Source organism: Cyprinus carpio, chromosome B10 (assembly GCF_018340385.1).
Source record: "Cyprinus carpio isolate SPL01 chromosome B10, ASM1834038v1, whole genome shotgun sequence".
NCBI lineage: Eukaryota > Metazoa > Chordata > Actinopteri > Cypriniformes > Cyprinidae > Cyprinus > Cyprinus carpio.
In genome coordinates this window covers 16,100,462-16,119,008 of record NC_056606.1, presented here as the reverse complement: position 1 = coordinate 16,119,008, position 18,547 = coordinate 16,100,462, and the positions used below count along the sequence as shown (strand labels likewise).

Here is an 18,547-nt window from a genome sequence, read left to right as displayed (position 1 = left end):
TATTATTTATCTTTACCTAATATTTACCCTTGATAAAAGAAAAAGCACTTTTAAAGCACAAGCTGATCTATCTGGTCTCCAAGTCTGGATAAGCTGGTCTGTTTTTATGGTTTTTGGGTACTTTTTTCTTTCATCCTAGAAGACCAGCCTAAACCACTATAACCTGGTTTAAGATAAGATTTCTTACTTAATGAACTGAGTGAAGAGTCCTGTTGTGCTATAGATCATTCTAGCAGCCTGGGATTCTGCTGTTTGAGAACGCGCCACAGTCAATGCATCATCCATGTGACCCTCCAGATGAAGTATAGCCTAAGAAAAAGAAACTGGTGAAATTTTTGAAATGTGCAGTCTTAGGCTTGACTACAGTGAATTTACATTGCTGTTCAAATGTCTGGAGTCAGTAAGATTTCTTTTTTGGACAAAGTCTCTTATGATCACCAAGAATGCATTTATTTGATACAGTAAAATGGTTATAATGTGATTAATATTTGTACCTTCCTTTTCAGTGGCCCTAGCCGAGCAGATTTGGCATCCACTGAGGCATATGTAAGCCATAGGCTGGTAGAGACATGCTGCACAAAGCACATGGACTCTCCATACTTGATCTCTGGGATCCCCATTCCCTCCACATCACGTTTCTGAGCCACCTCCGTCTTCTCCTACTCAGTCACATGATGTTTGACGTCAAAGATTGTTAGAAAACATTTTCAAAAGGGCAACCTCCCAGAGAGTAAGGTATAAAGCTGAAAGCAGTATACAAACCTTTGAAGCACGAAAGCAGAAAGCAGAGTTCTTTGTATTCGCTTTTTCCGCATCCACAAGCAGGAGTCCTTTCTCTTCATCCAGACACAGATACCTGCCTGTGGTGATGTGACGCACTCTGAAGGACTGACCCCACTTCATGTGGCTACCACTCCACCTGTGTACAGGTTAAACATCAGCTCAAAGAAAGAAAGAAAAATATATTTTCTTCTTGTTAAGGCTCTTGATGTACAGTATACAAATAGCACCAACCCAATGCGAAGAGGCTCCAGCCTCCACAGAGATCTGGCGTGGCTGCACACAGCTCCACCTTCATAGTGTGCATTTCTGAAAAATCATGCAAAACAAGAAAAGATTGACTGTGGTGCGTTTTCACTGCAAAAAAAAAAAAATTAACTTGTTTACATTACATTAGCATATGGCTTTATATCTCACCCTCTCTGGTCATCTCCCTGGTCAGCAGCAGGAATTGTTAAACATTCATCCATGTGCCCATGGAAAAGACGCAGAACATGCCCTCCAGTCAGATACCCTGAACAAAGGAAAATAATCACAAAATAATGCATTACATTTGTTGTAAATACAAAGAAATCGGTGATCTCCACAATGCATATCAATATTAGTTGCCTACCCTCTGCCAGCTCACAGCCAGAACAGACTGGATTCATGTTCCAAAGAGTTTGCATAAAAGAAGCATCCACCATGAGGTCTCCGCTGGCATAGGAAAGGTGCTGTTGATGGGACAAATTTTTCAGGGTGAAAACTGTAGGCTCCATCTAAAACAAACTGTGCTGACTACATACAATAAAGACGAGCATTACCAGATATCTTTCAGAAGACACGCTAACCAAGATGAGATCGTCGCCCACCCTGACCTTCTCACCCTCTGACCTCTGCTTGGATGCAGGGTGAATGGTCCACCAACATGCCTCACCTGGATGAAGATATAGACCTCTTTTAGTCAGAGTTCCCTTTTGTATATTTACAAGTACATTTGTGATAATGATCCACTAGAAATCAGACACCTGTCGACTCCTCCCGCAAGCCCACGTCAAAGGCCAGCTTGTCTGTGAGTGACCTTGATGTCGTCAAACAGCTGAGGTACTGCATCATGCAAAGAAAGGTTGTTTGACTCTTTCACTGTAGTGATGATCTAGTGATGTATATGTGTATTGAGATTTGACCCACCATGCCAGAGTGAGTGTGTCTGAGCAGGATGGCGTGGCCATACAACAACGTGCGGTGGCCTCCTCCTTGTGAAGATGGAAGAAGGTGGAAAAACATGACTATACACAATTCAAGAGATGCATAAACATCTATATGCCTCTCTGACATTACATTTCAAACTTCAACATGACAAGTTTTTTGACACACTAATACACAAAAGATTAATACAACATTAAGGTGAGTAAAGACAAGGACACTCTGACAGTGTTTAGCATCACAATGACTAGGCAGCTATATTAGAAACACAGTTATAAGAATAAGCAAAATTCAAAGAACATTTCGAGGCACAAAGAGAAACGTACCCATTTATCCAAATCAACTGCCTAATACAGGCAAAAGAGAAGAAAAGAGGAGGAGGACTCAACGTGAAAACATTTTCAGGTTATAAATATGTACACTTTTATTAAGAACCCTCATGCGCTTTCAAACATAAATCAACTTTTTTTAGGTGACTAAGACCTGATGTATGTGCTCTGAACCGACCTCATTTAGCTCAGTTGTGTTAGCCAGCATCTCCTGAAGGGCCCGCACAGATAAGGACTGCTCCAGAATAAAGCAGCATATCGCCAGATCAGGAGGAACATTCTAGAATGGCGAAAAAAGAAGTGTAAAGGAAACTGGTAATCCAAAACCTTAGACAATATTTCATAAATTCAGAATGACATCAATGAAAAGCAAACCTGGGCATTGGATGTAGTTTCCAGAAAACACAGGCGATTCCCAAAACCCTCACAGGACAGACAGAGTTTGATCTGCTCCTTTAGGATAGTAGCAGTGCACTGTAGAACCACCTGGTCATCCTACAAAGAAAATGGATGTCAAGACATCATTCTTAGGATTATAAATCAAGTTTTAAATAAGCCTAAATGTTTTAGAATATTTAAAGGGCAAAAAAAGCTAACAAAATAGAACTTTCAACTGTGTGTTCAAGACAATATTGTTTTTTTGATATTGTCATTTTGTGATATTAAAACTAGTGGCAATAAATATCTCAATTTTATTGCTTATTTGTAACCCAATCTGATGTCTGGTAAGATATTAACACTTCCTGAAATACTGCTTTAGACAAGTTGTCAGTGTTTTCTTTGTAACAGCATGTTCATAATCATAGGCTAGCAAATGTTGCCGCTAAATAACATGGCATTTGTAGCCTTGATCAGGACAGCATGCATCTAATCCTGAATGTGGCTCAGGTTACAGCCAAAACACTTGAGGAGGCTTAGATGAGGCCTGTTTGAGAAGAAACCATTTGATTTTTGCCTTAATATATTTGAGCTCTATGAGAAAGTCAAATAATTGTTCTTAATAGAACACTGTGATAAAGCCTATGGCGGTGCTACTAATTTTTATGTGCAGCACCCACCCGCTGTAACTCTATTCCCATTTAAGGTGACCTCAAAAGTCTTGATTTGATAGACAGCCTCATAATTGCTCCACTGGTTCAGTTCAAATTATATGATGTGTTGCACAAATATGTCATGTTTATGTAATTTCTACTGTCAGCATTTTATTGTAAAGATGTAAAGTAAGCATGCCTTTATAAAGAAATTGGGGCAGGTCATGTCCTTGACTGACTAGTCTATGTGACGGTGTATTATGTATGTAAGTGTGTCATCTGCTGAGATATTCCAGGGCTGGAATGTAAGCCAGTGGGCTGTGAAAAGCTCTGTCCACACTGACACATGCTGCTAGCAACCTGAGACCCAGCACTTGACAATATAGTCATTGTGAGATCACAAAAATAATAATTAATAATAATAAATCTCAGAATAAGTTTTTATACTGTGTGAAAGGGGAAATGCAAGAAGCATTTTCAAGTGAATAAGAGTTTATCCCATTTACATCATCTAATTAAAATGTAACATATTTAAACCTGTAATATATTACAGTTCAGAAATTTGGGGTCAGGTATTTTCAATAACTAATAATACTTTAATTCAGCAAGGTTGCATTAAATTGTTTAAAATTTTTGACAAAAGACTTTCATTTCAAATAAATAATATTCGCTTGAATTTTCAATTTAAAGATTTCTGAAAAAAAATATTAAGCCGTTTTCAACCTCTTAAGTAGCAAATTGGCATATTAGTGACACTGAAGACTGGATTAATTTTAAAATAGTTATAAAATAATGTAATAATTGTAATTATTTTTTTTACATTTTTATTTATTTAGGTTTTTGAATTTATGGGAATGTGTACATTTTTAGATATAAGTTACTGCAGAAATGCATAATTTCTTTGAGCTTACACATTTTTAAAATCAACATTTAGAGTTTTGCAGTTGCTATAGACCAGCTGTGTGACAAATTAAATTTAAAAGTATTCAATGTAGTCAATTAACATGAGGTCACAAAAATCTACATGTATAAAGATAAAGATTTTTTTTTTTCTAAATAGTTTTAATTTTTTTGTTGTTGTAATTTTAGTATGTCATTTTTTGAAACATTAGCTGTACAATGTAATTACAGTAACACAAACATTAAATTCTTTTTCAAGCAGCTTTCTCCCCTACTTGTCTCCCCTGGCCTCCTCATTCTCTGTCCCTCTATTTCAGGCTATAGCACCTGCTACATGCAATTTTCCCGAGCAAGAATGCAGCACGACATATAGTGCTGACTGGAAACTGAGCCATGAACAAATGACTGTTCATTAATGACAGTCAAATCTAAAGATCATTAGCACAATGGCCCTCTGACTCCTGTTGAAAAATCACTCCAGAACAAAACTTTAAATGAAGAATAATCCAAAATGTTCTGAATCCTGAAATACATACTACCAGTCAAACGTTTGGACACACCTGCATGGTTTAGAATAATAGTAAAATCATCCAACACAAATAAATTATGGCAATTATATTTTGTTTTCATATTTTAGTTTGCCAAGATTACAGTTCTGCTCACTCTGAACATTCTGAGATGCATTACAAGATGCAATCTAAGATGTTTTGTAGACAGTTCACAAGCTGAACACTTTTTGACTATTTTTCTTGCACCATCAAGTCCAACTTGTTTTTAATACGATAAAAAAAAAAGAATTTTCATATTAGAAGTCATATTTGTATACAAACTTAATTTCAAGAATTTCAGAAGACTTTCAGATCATGAGAAACAAGTAAAAATAGTCTCCAAACTTTTGACCTGTAGTGAAGTTTCTTCATTTAACAGTTAAACAGTGTTCTTGAAATGTTCCGGTTAATCAAACAAAGCACTAAATATGATCTGAAAATCTCTAGAGGCTGTCATAAAAGTAGGAGGACATGTAACAGACTTTTTAAATAGACTGAAACAAACAGGTGATGGTTTAGGACGAGCCCAGAAAGCTGCTAATCCCATCTCTGTATATAGACTCAGGGATCATAGACAGCAGCATCACAAACAACAGCAGAACAGCACTAGTTATCTTGATCTTCTGCATTGGATGAACTCCATACTGTGTTAAAATCTTTCAGTGCATCCATGAAAGGATAGTTTTAGCTCTGGCAAGAAGGACTAAGTGCTCATGTTGACATAACCCCAACATAACCAGGTCAGGAATTTACAACACTAAGGTCAAGGATGGGCTCCCTTTCTCCACAGAAGCAGGACAATATAAAGTTCAGCCATATATTATAGCAGTGATGGACCTCCTAATTACATCCTAAATTCATATATTCACCCTGCGTATTTAGTCTATAGTCTAGATTTATATTTTTGCCTTTGGCAGTATGGTGCCTTCATGCTTCTGTGCAGTGCTATGTGTAAAGTCCTGTTTCAAACAGTGACAACCCAACCTCTGCACTGCACCTTGTATAAATAGACAACAATGACAGCAAATCCACACTTGGTCATGTCACTCCACATTCATCCAAAAACATCCATTAAAACTGCATGAGAAAGCTGTGAAAATGTTGTCAACTTTAACAATATTCCACACACTTCAAAATATGATTTCTCCTGACTTACATTCATTAAAAATCACATTTCTAAAGCATAATATACTGTGTATTATATAACATGTATTATCACACATATACTATAAGATAGAGTTATGCAAATGAATCAGAGGTATGGTATTGTCAAGTATAACTCACTGTTCGTAAGAACTGGATTTCCTCCTCTCCCTCCGTTCCTTCTGCCATGGTGCAGAATATCTACAGGTACCAGCAGTACAAATCAGATTCGGTCCCCTCTCTTTCCTTCTTCCTGGCTGGGACAGATCCCAGCCTTAGTTTCCCCGCTCAAGACGGGAGTACTGAGAGTCTCCAGCTCTGGTGAATGTGGTTCAGAGAGATTGACAGGCAGCTCCACTTTCTCTAATTTCCTCTCACTGCTCCACATCAAAGGGGAGGAGCACTAGCCTCATTAAACTAACATTTTCACTCTGTTGGGTTTAGCTACTATATAATAAATGATACTGTTGTTAACATCTTTTTATGACAACAGGGACTGAAGCTTTTATTTAATGAGTGACATTGTATCTTCCTTTTTAATGCCTTCTTTGAACTTGATCGGTGCTTGAGATATTAAAAAATTAAATATAAATGACCAAAGAGTAAAAGTACCTCAGTTTGTAAAAATTTTAAGTACTCAATATTTTGTTTATACAGATTTAAGAGAAAATTAAATAAACTGACCTTCTATAAAACAACAACAAAAAACTACTCAACTACTATTAAGAACAAAGAAAATTTGTGACAGGTCACAAACATAAAAACACAAATAAAAGCATTGTTCCGTAAATAATAAATAAATGATTACACCATCCAATGTCAGATCCCAGTCATTGGGAAGTGATATTTATTCAACCAATAAAAATGAAAAGAACTGAATGTTTAAAGTAGTAACGGGTTCCAAGCAGACATTCGCACCTCATGCGAGGGCCAGTAGGGAGAGTCTCTGTAGTGCCTCCTTGCGGTCACACTCCCGAATTGAAAGGCTGGAGGGAAGAGATCTTCAATAATCACACCAACAAATGACAAAGGAGCAAAATTTGGAAACACAAATGGAGGACTGTCATTCAGCCATGAGGGGGTTTCCTTTTCACTTCCATTCAGGGGAGAGACTTGATCCATTTTGACTGAGCGTGTGTCTTCAAAGGGTTTCAATGGCACCATCTGCTGGAAGAACATTGGAGACGCAAGATCAGGTGTAAGAACATCTGCAGGAACATTTGAATCTTGATGATCGTCTTCACCATGACCACCAATGTGGCACTTCTGATCCAATAGTTTATGAAGGTCAAGTTCCTCAGCATCTTGCTCTGTTTGCTTGCAGAGAATCTGGATCTTGGTTAGGATTTCCCAACGAGCTCAGAGAATCCAGATCCACATCATTTGTCACCTGAACTTTAGGGTAATTTTGTGACATCTTGCACACTTCTTGATGATTAAAATCAATAATCGGCTCATGATCGACGGACTCCACACCTGAATCAGGGCTAGCGTCATGTATACCTATAAAAGCCTGATTTGCTGGTGGAGATCCCACAGGGCTCTGCTCTAGCGGTCTCTCTGGTACTCCCTCGTGACTGATAGAACGACCGAACCGTCGAGCACCTTGTCTTCGGAGACAAGTGGGTCCCCTCTGAAGGGCTTCCTGTGATTTCTCCTGAAACTGAGGTGCCGTGCGTGATGTCCGGAGAAGCAAGGTCAAAGCACTTAAGCCTCTAAGTCGCTCAGCCACGGACAAACACAGTTGGGGTCTTTTGAAACCAAGAGTTGAATCTGCCATTTTTTCTTGCTTATAATTCTTAAAAGTTTTAACTTTGGTCTCTTGCACTACTTTGACACACACCTTCTTTTCCATGGGTACATTTTCCTACTCATTTGAAAGGGTGGGGCTTGCAAACATTGGCCAGAGAGTGTTATCCATCTCAGTTTCCGCTCTACCAACTTCCTTTTCAAACTCAGGCATCTCATCAGTACACGACTCCAACGTCACCTCAGGTAGGCTTATGGATCTACGAGGACGGGAGCAGTTCTTAGAGCTGTTCTTCACTTTTTTGGACTCTTTACGAGGCTGCTCTTCTAACTGCTTCACTTCTAGTTCATTCTCTACTTCTCTGCTTGCATTTATCTGAGACTCCTTGTTTTGAGTGACAGATTGTATTACCTCACATTGTCCTAACTGCACAAAGTTCTCATTTTCAAGTACAATCCAGCATTCATCATCACAGTGTTGCTCACTGTCTTGTCTTTGAATGCAAGATACTTCAGAAACTATGTTTACACAGTCATTAGGGTTTTCAGCAAAACAGCAGTTGAGAAGATCCGGGTCATCATCCATCTCATTCTCAACCACTACTTCAAGACAACAAAAGAGAACAGGAAAAGATTTACATAGCATGTACTGATGTCAATAATAAGGAAAATAGTCATAATTCGGCCAATAGTCAAAAATTATTAAAATAAATTCATAAAGACCTTCTCCTGGTCCATCAATGAGGATAAATGGTATCTTTGGAGATACATCAGCATTTGTAAGTGGTGAACCGCTTTTACAGTCAGGCTGTTCTTGGTGTTCTTCTAAACCGTTTTCAGGGTCTTTTTATGTTGGTATCACTGAAAGCTAGAAGTATTGAGCCACGTTAGAAGAATGGGGAAAAACAATAGTTAAAACCAAGTAAAAACTACTAAAATCACAGACAAAAAAAAGATGGCAATTAGTTAGTTAAAAAAAAAACACAAACACAGGGTTACTATTGTTGCCACTGGACACAGAGAAAAATCGGAGAGATTTTCTTCTCCGATGCACCTTTTCTTCTTGTGCTGGAGGCCTGAAAACCCCAAAACAGATAAGCCTGACTGCTACTCTTTGTACATTAGAATTCATGCCCAAATGGTTTGGTCATTTTAGTATAGTGTAGAGTGCAGTCACGATACCCAAGTGATTTCTGCTGTTCTCTTATGTGGTTTCTGTTTTTAGAAGTGGTGGAAATGGGATCTTTTCTACACTTTTCTTCCAGGGGACTATGACTGCTTACACATTCTAGCAGATTTTTGCAAAGCAAATTTGTTGTGTTAATATTCTGAAACAATCACGAGATGAGCTGTTAAAATCCACACATAAATAGGCTGACCTTCTGGCTGGGTGGTGGTCAATGTGTCCTCTCTTAGGTCATGCAGAGGCCGCCTGAACAATAATAAACACACAATACATTATCTGTAAGTATTCTATGAAGTCTTCTTACAACCAGATACCACTGATAGTCACAAATTACCTTTTTCTTGCAGATCCTTCAAGTTCAGGAAGCGATTCTGGTTTTGCGTTTAACTGTAACTGGTGATTGAGGGGTGGGGCTTTTTGAGAGAGGAGTCACTTTTAAAATGGAATTCATTTCTCTGCTTGCAGTCTTCAGTCTTCAGTGTCACATGATCCTTCAGAAATCATTCTAATGCTGATTTGGTGATCAATTACAATTATTATTGGTGCTCAGTTAATAATGATTCTTATTATTATCAATATTGAAAACAGGTTTTGTTGCTTAATATTTTTGTGGAAACTGTGATACATTTTTTCAGGATTCTTTGATCAACAACAGCATTCATTTGTAGTAGTAATGTAATGTTTGTAACATTTTAAATGTCTTTCCTGTCACTTTTGATCAACTTAATGCAACCTTGCTGGGGAGAAAAGTGTGTTAATTTCTTTTTTTCTTTAAAAAAAAAAATCACAATATTACAGTTTTAACTATATTTTAGTTCAAATAAATGCAGCATGGGTAAACACAAAATTATTTTCAAAAACATTAAAAAAAAATCTTAATTATTCCAAACTTTGACCAGCAGAGTAAAACTAGCGTAACTAAAATAATTTGCACATATGTAAAGGTCAAAACATGTACCTGAAGGAAAAGGTGAGCATCCTTTAAAAGTATAAATCACTGTGTGTGTGTGTGTGCAGGGGCGCTGCTAAGGATTTTGGGCCCCATGAAAAGAATCTTGACAGGGTCCCCAACACAGCTGAGAGTTTTTTCATATTAATTTACATAAAATCATGCGCTTTTATGGTATTTTGACTATCATTCTCATATATTTAAGTCAATCAGACAATTGAACTCCATCCCATGTCCACACCCGTAATTTGTCCTCTGTAATACTGCACTACTTCAGTACTGTATAATGTATATACTGTGCATAGCTGTACATGTGTCATATGGTGTATTCACATATATTTATATTTGTATGAATGTACTGTACATATTTGTACTGTACACTGGCAATGACAATAAAGTTAATCTAATCTAACCTAATATTTTTAACATGACAGTTGAAATGTAACGGAAACACTGAGCACTCTTAATACAATGAAATGTATTTATATTTATACCGCAACATCTAAACTTATGGTAATTATCTTTAACACTAGAATGAACAAGGCATCATTTTGACCGTTTTGAAATTTGCATAGTCAATAACTTTGTCTAAATAAATCACAAAGCCTTGCTGCTCCCTGACTTTTCCTAAAACTACATGAATTTTCATTAAAACTAGTTTAAATATTTATTGTGTGAATAAAAAACAGAAATATAATCATTTCTACCTATAACGTCCACAGGCAGTCATTTTGCGCTGTTTAAATTGAGTTTTGCCGACGGTCTGGATCAGATAATGTGAAAGTATTATGTGAAGATAGTTGGCAGAGATGAATCATGCTGTATTTGACAATATAGGGGACATTGTAGTAATACAACTCCACATCATCTTCAAGAGATGCACTGAAACCTCACAAACAGATGATAGTAGTTTGTACAGTAGCTGGCAGAGGATTTTTATCAGAGTTCATGAAGTTAGACTGCTTGCAAGACAGGTGCAACAGCGTGGACCGCAGCAGGGTGCTGAAAGTGGGCGCCGCCTCGTACAAAGATGCCGACACCGGCTGCATGTGAGGTGTACCCTGCACCCGCTGCACCCTGCTCTATCGAAACGGGCTAACTTATCGAAAAATGCTCCCGACCTAGGGCCTCGTGTACAAAGCGTGCGTATACGCACAGAAAAGTGCCGTAGGCTACGATCATTGTCACGGGCGGTCCACTAACAATTTAGGCCTACTTACAAACCCACCTTTTCTTGTGAAATATTCGGTAACATACTGTCGAACCTTTGCCTCTTTCACTTCTCTTATTTTTTTCTTTTTCCGTTTTTGACTTCCAGATTTTGAGGCATTTTCACATCCTCTGTCAAGTTGAATCTGCCGGCGCTATAAGTTAAGTCAAGCTGTTTGTGTTGCCTTGGTTACTGGATACAATTTGGGCGGACTGAACCATTTTATGGTAATAGAGAGGGGCCCACGGACGTTTGTGTTTCCTAAACAAATAATTTTTTTTGACAACAGGAAACAGCAAATAGAATAATTTAAAGTTAAAAATTTTTACTATCAAATATTTTTTTTTAGCACCACAATTTTTTTGGGGGGTTCTCTGGGCCCCCTCTTAGTCATGGGCCCCGAGAATCGTCATCGTTTACCCCCCCTTTACAGCGCCCCAGTGTGTGTGTGTGTGTATATAACATGCAAAACTACTTAGCGGTATGAAAAAGTCTTATTAATGCCATTTCGACATGACATATTTGAAGGAATTTACCCTTAGAGCCCGAATACGACTCAAGGAACCAGTCTTCCTGAAAAGACCCTCTGTCTCCAGATGTTGTGACAGATACCTACAGGCCTCCACCAGGAACCTGAAAACCAGCACATCAGACGCATACAAAACACAAGTTCTGTCAACCACTGTCATGATTCACGTGAAAATCAACTTAATTTTTTATTGTTTAAATTTTAAATAAACAAAATAAGTAATTACACATACTGAGGTACTGTACCGCCCATGTCAGACAGTTCATGTTGAGGGAGCAAGCGCAGGTCACGTCTAAAAGCAAAGCGTTGTGACGCGCACTCCTGAGAGACAGATTCAACGTATGACTGATGCTATATATAAAGGCATGGAGTTTCATATGCTTATGTCATGCTTATGACAAATGTTTTGTACTGAATAAATAACAAAAAGCAGTCTCTTTTATCGAACTTGGTGGCAGCATAGTTTACTTTTTATGCCAGTAAAATTTAGGACAATTTGGGATCATGTAACCTAACCCAGTGAATTTTTTAAAACATGAACAATAAACTGGATTATTATATATTTAATAATCTGCATGTTTCAAAAGTAATTTTTCATTTATTTTATCTTCGAAGGCAGCTTATGCTATTGTAATTGGAAAATGTGAAAACATTAAAAACATACTTGATACATAAACTTGATGTTTATCAATTTTTCATACGTGTTTAAAAAATGTTAGCTGGTTAAGGTTGCAAAATATTTGGATGCGGGGGATCCTTTCAAATCTTTCATGCATGCAGCACCCCATTTTCAAAAAATACAACTAAGGGGTAGATTTGCAGCAATCATATAGTTTTTTTTATGAATAAATACAAACTAATAGGAAATTTAATATCCATTTCAAATGTTACTTAAATAATTCTATATCACTAATCATTTGAATAATGATCTTGGTTATAAAAAAAACCCTTACACACTGACAGCAGGATCAGAGCCATTTCTGTAAAAAATTAATTCACACTGATTTATGAGTCACTCAAATTGCACCTAATTATCAACAACAACAAAATAGTCAATAAAGTCAATAAAAGGATCTCATAGCAAAATAGCAATGTTTAAAATTGAGTGAACTGAAATGCAAAGTCGTATAGAGTTGGTAAACAGCCTGTTTTATTGATGGGTGGATTTGAGCGTTTTAATCATACAAAGACTGACTGTGTCTTTGAACATGATGAAAATACATTTTAGGAAACCTTGTTGACATACAATGACTCCGCTTTATAAATAAATGACATTTCACAAGGTAGTTTGTCACAAGCACAGATCACTTCATGTTTGTAACAAAATCTTCTCCTTTCTTGATGGAGCCCTTCAGTTCATCCATGGCTTCAGCTACCAGCTTCTCCTCAAACGCAGAGAGCTTGCCAAGACCAAGGTTCTTTTCAATGCCATTTTTCTGAGAAAAGAAAGAGAAAATTAAATTTAAGAAAATGTTCATTAAAACAAACATAAAAGCCTAGTCTATTTTACTAGTTTATGGTTGTATAATCTGAAAATAAGGTGAAGAAACATCTAAAGAGGGTCTAGCTAGATTTACCCCAAGGAGGAGAGGTGTAGAGAAGTATTTGCATTCTGTCTCCTCAGATCTCACAAATGCACATTCAACAACGCCCTCTTTTCCATTCATGGCATCGAGAAGGGAGAATGTGAACCTGGCTCCAGCATAGGCCATTGACAGAGTGGCAGAGCCTATGAAAAGAGACATATTCAGTTTACACATACGAATTCATGTTCCAGATCTTCTGAGTGGTAATTTACTTGACTAAAGTGAGCATCCGCACAATTAAAATGCTGGCAATGAAGGAACCAAACTTCAGAGCTCTTAATCAAAAAACAAGCAGTCAAACATCACATAAAACTTCAGTTCTCACCTGCACCAGCTTTAGCTTTCACAACCTCGGTTCCTGCTTCCTGGATCCTGCCTGTCAGAGCAGACAGCTGATCTGCAGGGAACTCAACCTTGGGAGTACACTGAAAATGACACAAAATAAAATAATAAATAATAAAATAAAAAGCTGTCCAAAAGCAATCACAGCAAATCAGTTATTTGATGTTCATGGTACTGGATTTTGCACCAATTAGATTTCACAGTGGGCGGGGTTATGCAGTGTAATGCCGCTGGAAAAAACAAAACAAAACAACAACCAACATCCAACAAAATATCCTGCCACAGCTTGTCTTGCTAGTTTTTGTGACATAATATTGTTCATATGCTTATTGAATAAATTAGAAATTAGGTAGTAATAGAGGTTTTCATTACCCGTGAAATGAGAGGAATGATGGTCTTTCCTGCATGACCTCCAACAACGGGCACATTGACTCTGGCGGGATCAAGGCCCTGGAAATATTGCAGCAATGGTGAGAATGGGCTGACTGTGCAAATATATTCTCTGGTGATGACATTAAATAAATCTGCACTTAAAAATCAACTCTTCTTCTATCAACCTTGAATTTATAGAACTCACTTTGAGCTCAGCAACAAAAGTGTTTGCTCTGACAATATCCAGTGTTGTGACACCAAAGACTCTGTTGGGGTTGTAGACGCCATGTTTCTTCATCACCTCTGATGTGATCGGGATGGTGGAGTTCACCTGAAATTCACAGTATCAAAGTTCAATATGGAATGTATTTTTTTTTTTATAGGAACATTTATCAATTATCTTAATGGATAACAGATAATTATCTTACAGACATGTCTAGTGCTATAAACCCTTGTGACCTTTGAGCAGGTATAAAGTAATATCTCAGCAATGCAAGGCTCCTGAGAGCTTATACTTACTGGGTTTGAAATGATGCAGATCATGGCCTGAGGACAGTGACGGGCGCAAGCATCAGCTAATGTGGCCACAATGGTGGCATTGGTGTTAAACAGATCATCACGGGTCATACCTAGAAAAAAGACGAAAAGCACTATTTGAGAAAATCTGGTGGGTTTCTCTAAATTTTATTTTATGATTGAGCCCATTTACATCTCCAAGCCCTTGTATGTTCAAGGCAATAAACAGTTTTTGTTTAATTTTTCACAAATTGCACATATGCACAAACAAAATGGGTTACAAATGCCATTCCATGCGGACTTTAATGGACTTAAAAATAAAGCAGAGGTTAAATATACCCACCAGGCTTCCTTGGGACACCAGCAGGGATGACAACAACTTCACAACCTTTCAGTGCAGCACCCAGCTGATCTGCTCCCATGTATCCTGCAATGCAAGACAGTGAATGCTATAGCAGACATATTCAAAGTCTCAATAATATGAAAGTAGCAGAAGATCTTTTCCTCTGCATTGTGAATTACATCCGAGTGAAAGGGATTTTTGGGAGTAAAAAAATAAAAATAAAAAAGTTGGGAGATTTGTTCTATCCATTGTTGATTGGATGGAGGCAGATCTGAATGTTTGATTGTAAGAAACTGGCAAGGTTTAAGTGAACTAAATGATTGAAGTCTGGCATACGTGACCAGAGAGAAGTCTATTGTTTCACAGCTTATATTTTACTTACAAACTACAGGCTTCAAAATATTACATGGATAAATCTTTCACGAGATAAAAAAGATGCATTTAGAAAATAGATAGGGTGAATTTTCATTGTATTCCAACTTTAAAGTTGCAAATATAATTTATCTGCAACTAATAAAAACTAAAAAAAAAAAGAAAAAAAAAAAAGACTAACCCCAACCTAAGGGGTTTGAGGATCTGAAGCCATCTCTGTACCTGTGACAGTGGCTCTGGTCTCAATGTGACTGAGGTCAGCAGCCACTCCAGGAGTGTGAGCAATATCGTAGAGCGAAAGCTCGCTCACTAAAGGGCTGTTCTTCAGCAGGAGGGACAGGGGCTGCCCGATGCCACCTGAGGCACCCAAGACAGCTACTCTCGCATTGTGCTGCAAGGAGAAAAAAAAATGCAATTTGTCACAATATATGCTGATCCACCTTACTTTTATCATTAAAGTGCCCTTTGATTCCACAGGCCAATAAATGTACTGCATTGTATTGTTGTGTGCTTTAAATACATTAAAGAGGGATCATTAATCATAATCTGATTGTTAAAAAGTGATTAAATTAAAATATAGAACAACCACTGAATGCAAATTTTAAAAATCATGTGCGTCTCTGAGTGTTTACACATGTAGGTCACACTCACAACATATTTTTTTGATCTCGACCTTAAAACCTTTTTAGCCAGGAAAAAATCCAGTGGGAATTTATACTACCACAGGATTTAAACCAAGTGATTAAGGATTCTGTAAATGGTTTAGACAGTGCAAAGGAAGTCTGTATGGCATATGAATGAGTTTAGAGCAAGCAAACAAACTAATTAGTTTCACACAAATGGCAGTTGAACTGCATGCATTGCATGTTAAAAAAGAACGTCAAAGACTTTTATAAAAAAATAATCTTTTAAATACCACAGACTCACAAATATTATCATACTCATGAAAAGGACCCCATACTATTATTTAAAAGGCTGCTCTATATTTTAATGTATAAAGATTCAATGTACACAGTGAATATTTTATATCATTAATGTATAAAATATTACTTGCAAAATATCCAGTTTCTGTAACATTAATTTTTTTATTCTACTCACTATAGTACTGTACTGTTAAGACTTATTGTTTCTTCATATAAAGCAACTACTTTACTATTTATTCACTAACTACACGTTTTACATGTTTATTTAGTTAGTAGCTCTTTATTTAGTGTTTCACCGTTTTAATCTTTTGGTGTCCCCAAAACCTCAGTTTGAAAATCCCTGCTGTATAAAAATAAAAGTATAAGCCTTATAATACATATCAGATGACACAACTGACAGCATCTCTGTAGCACTTTTGCGTTTTCCAAAAAGCTGCATTAAGCCTGATCTCTCATCACAGATCAAGACACTTTGTTGTATTTACTACGCAACAGTGAGCCAATTAGCTGATCACAGTAATGACCTTTCAAAGGTGGACGTGAGTCAAAGTGATACTTCCTCTAACCAGGTTGATTCTACACAGTCAGACTAAACGAGTTTGCAAGGTCGACTGAAAAACTTCTCATGCAAGATAACAGAATTTCAACAGACTCATAAGGAATACTGAATGATCCTTGCCACTTCCATAAACATGTAGACCATATGAGTGAGATATGTGTTATGTTGCAACACCTACACTGTCAATGTGATGGCTAAATGTCAAGCAAGGTAACTTCTAGGTTACGTGGATGCAGGTTTACTTACTGAAACTCAGCTTCAATTATACTATTGTAGTCTATGTCTCATTAAGAAACACGAATGAGTATGGGGGGAAAAGTACACTGTATTAAGCTCAGTTTGACATGTTAACGTCATCGCACATTCATACATATCATGGAGGCTACCGTTAGCGCACTCGCATGTTCACAAATATGAGATTTTACCTGGGAGGAGGTGGACAAGCCCCGGATGAGGGTGGCGGTTGGTCTGGCGATGCGGGAGAACATGCTGGCTCGATTTTCTGTTAGTGCTTGTTGTTTTAAAATTAATATTTGATATAGAGCCTCTCTTGACTGTGACTCCAACGTCCTCTATCAAGACAACCGGACGAGAACGAGCCTCCGGCGCAACCAAGCTTTGTTGAGGTTATGAGCTACTGGCATTCTCTGATTGGTGTAGCGATGTGTATGCAGTGCTATGATTGAATATAATTTTTGTCAGTCACATTCAAAGGGGCGTGGTTTATCACCGCCTACTCTTTCAATGGCTGTTCACATTCTGGCGGGCGATTGGTCGGTTTGGGTGAAACGTCAATTTAACTTTTCTCTGAGAGTTCTTTATCCACTTTATCCATGCTTTGGATTATTGTATGTAAGTAACCTTCATTGTTGTCTTTTGTTCGTATTCTGTATTTGAATGTATTGCTCTTTTGTTGCATAATAATAATAATAATAATAATAATAATAATAATAATAATCCACCTATAATAAATAATCAGTTTAAACTAAAAGTCGTTGGACTAGATATAGTGTTCCTTACAATTTACCAAAGATGCAGCCAGGAATCAAGTTTCCTGACATTTATATGTGCCTGATTGCGACGCCGGGGAAATATGGACCTCTGACCTTAGGATTCTTATTATTGCATATGGCCATGTTTGGACTGAATCTTATTTTACTCTATGGTCTTTATGGTCACCCTACCTACTACAGTTTATTATGGAATGCTCACCGGGGTAACACATTAGGGATTTCTATTGTTATTCATTAGTTCACACAGTGCTGCAGGCCATATTGAGCTTGTCAGGATGTGCTACCCCTCCATTGGAGCAGCTTTAGTAAGGCACTGATTGGCTAGGGACTGGTTCCTCATTAAAGCTACGCAGGCCAGAGCCTTGTCCGTATGCTGGTGTGATAGACTGTTGTGAATAACTAGACTTCAGACTGTAAAAAAAAAACTACTTTTTGATAAAGCATTAAAGCGGCACCTGTAAATGGGTCTAAGGCAGGGTCTCTCAACCCTGCTACTGGAGAGCTACTGTCCTGCAGATTTCAGCTCCAATCCAAATCAAACACACCTGAACCAGCTAATCAAGGTGTTCAGGGCTACTTGATAATTACAGACAGGTGTGTCGGAGCAGGTTTGGAACTGAAGTCTGTAGGATGGTAGCTCTCCAGGAGCAAGGCTGGAGTTCCATGGAAAAAAAATGTCCTAGTATAATGATGCAAACTTCAGACTGTAAAAAAAAAACTACTTTTTGATAAAGCATTAAAGCGGCACCTGTAAAAAGAAGTGTGCTTCAGATGAGGCATTAACGGGCCTCCTGACATTCTGTTGTCATTCATTTCCCACCTTAATCTTGAGTTTGACCTCATTGTTTAAGTTGGGAGCGCATCCTGATGGCTGTATTGAGCTTGTCAGGATGCGCTACCGCTCCATTGGAGAAGCACTGACGCCAAATTCGTCTGTTGCATGCTTTTGCTGGGGACTGGTTTCTCATTAAAGCTAAGCAGG

At 37.7% G+C, this 18,547-nt stretch overlaps 2 protein-coding genes and 1 pseudogene across 5 annotated transcripts in view; all 3 read right to left on the bottom strand.

The window, feature by feature from the left end:
• The window catches only part of LOC109088186 (ryanodine receptor 1-like), a 39,191-nt gene extending 32,862 nt beyond the window's left edge, over nt 1–6,329 (bottom strand). For 2 of the 4 annotated variants that reach the window (XM_042732839.1, XM_042732840.1), the window contains exons 1-12: nt 6,058–6,328; nt 2,670–2,789; nt 2,473–2,574; nt 2,292–2,312; nt 1,951–2,025; nt 1,788–1,866; nt 1,584–1,696; nt 1,198–1,493; nt 1,015–1,089; nt 763–919; nt 495–659; nt 188–309 (exon numbers count right to left, since the gene is read on the bottom strand). In XM_042732839.1, the coding sequence (XP_042588773.1) occupies nt 188–309; nt 495–659; nt 763–919; nt 1,015–1,089; nt 1,198–1,493; nt 1,584–1,696; nt 1,788–1,866; nt 1,951–2,025; nt 2,292–2,312; nt 2,473–2,574; nt 2,670–2,789; nt 6,058–6,105 (1,373 nt within the window). In that variant the 5' untranslated portion in view covers nt 6,106–6,328. Of the gene's footprint in view, nt 1–187; nt 310–494; nt 660–762; nt 920–1,014; nt 1,090–1,197; nt 1,494–1,583; nt 1,697–1,787; nt 1,867–1,950; nt 2,026–2,291; nt 2,313–2,472; nt 2,575–2,669; nt 2,790–6,057 lie in introns of all 4 variants that reach the window. The other 2 variants (XM_042732841.1, XM_042732842.1) reach the window with 2 other exon arrangements.
• A 401-nt stretch (nt 6,330–6,730) lies between these two features.
• LOC122138621 lies at nt 6,731–11,699 on the bottom strand (annotated as a pseudogene).
• Nucleotides 11,700–12,667: 968 nt separating this feature from the next.
• LOC109088184 (malate dehydrogenase, mitochondrial-like) lies at nt 12,668–17,164 on the bottom strand. The gene is made up of 9 exons (XM_042732838.1): nt 16,978–17,164; nt 15,293–15,461; nt 14,699–14,782; nt 14,359–14,468; nt 14,045–14,170; nt 13,840–13,917; nt 13,451–13,550; nt 13,117–13,268; nt 12,668–12,975 (listed from the first exon to the last, which is right to left on the bottom strand). Exons 1-9 carry the CDS (start codon nt 17,038–17,040, stop codon nt 12,844–12,846), a joined length of 1,014 nt encoding a protein of 337 aa, XP_042588772.1. The 5' UTR covers nt 17,041–17,164; the 3' UTR covers nt 12,668–12,843.
• Between the last annotated feature and the right edge of the window lie 1,383 nt (nt 17,165–18,547).

Excerpts from the sequence above, each read along its gene's own strand:
- LOC109088184 (XM_042732838.1), bottom strand. The coding sequence starts at position 17,040 with ATGTTCTCCCGCATCGCCAGACCAACCGCCACCCTCATCCGGGGCTTG. Across the intron at positions 15,462-16,977 it reads GCTTGTCCACCTCCTCCCAG|CACAATGCGAGAGTAGCTGT; the intron begins GTAAAATCTCAT and ends TTCTCCTTGCAG. Across the intron at positions 13,269-13,450 it reads GAAAGCTAAAGCTGGTGCAG|GCTCTGCCACTCTGTCAATG; the intron begins GTGAGAACTGAA and ends CTCTTTTCATAG.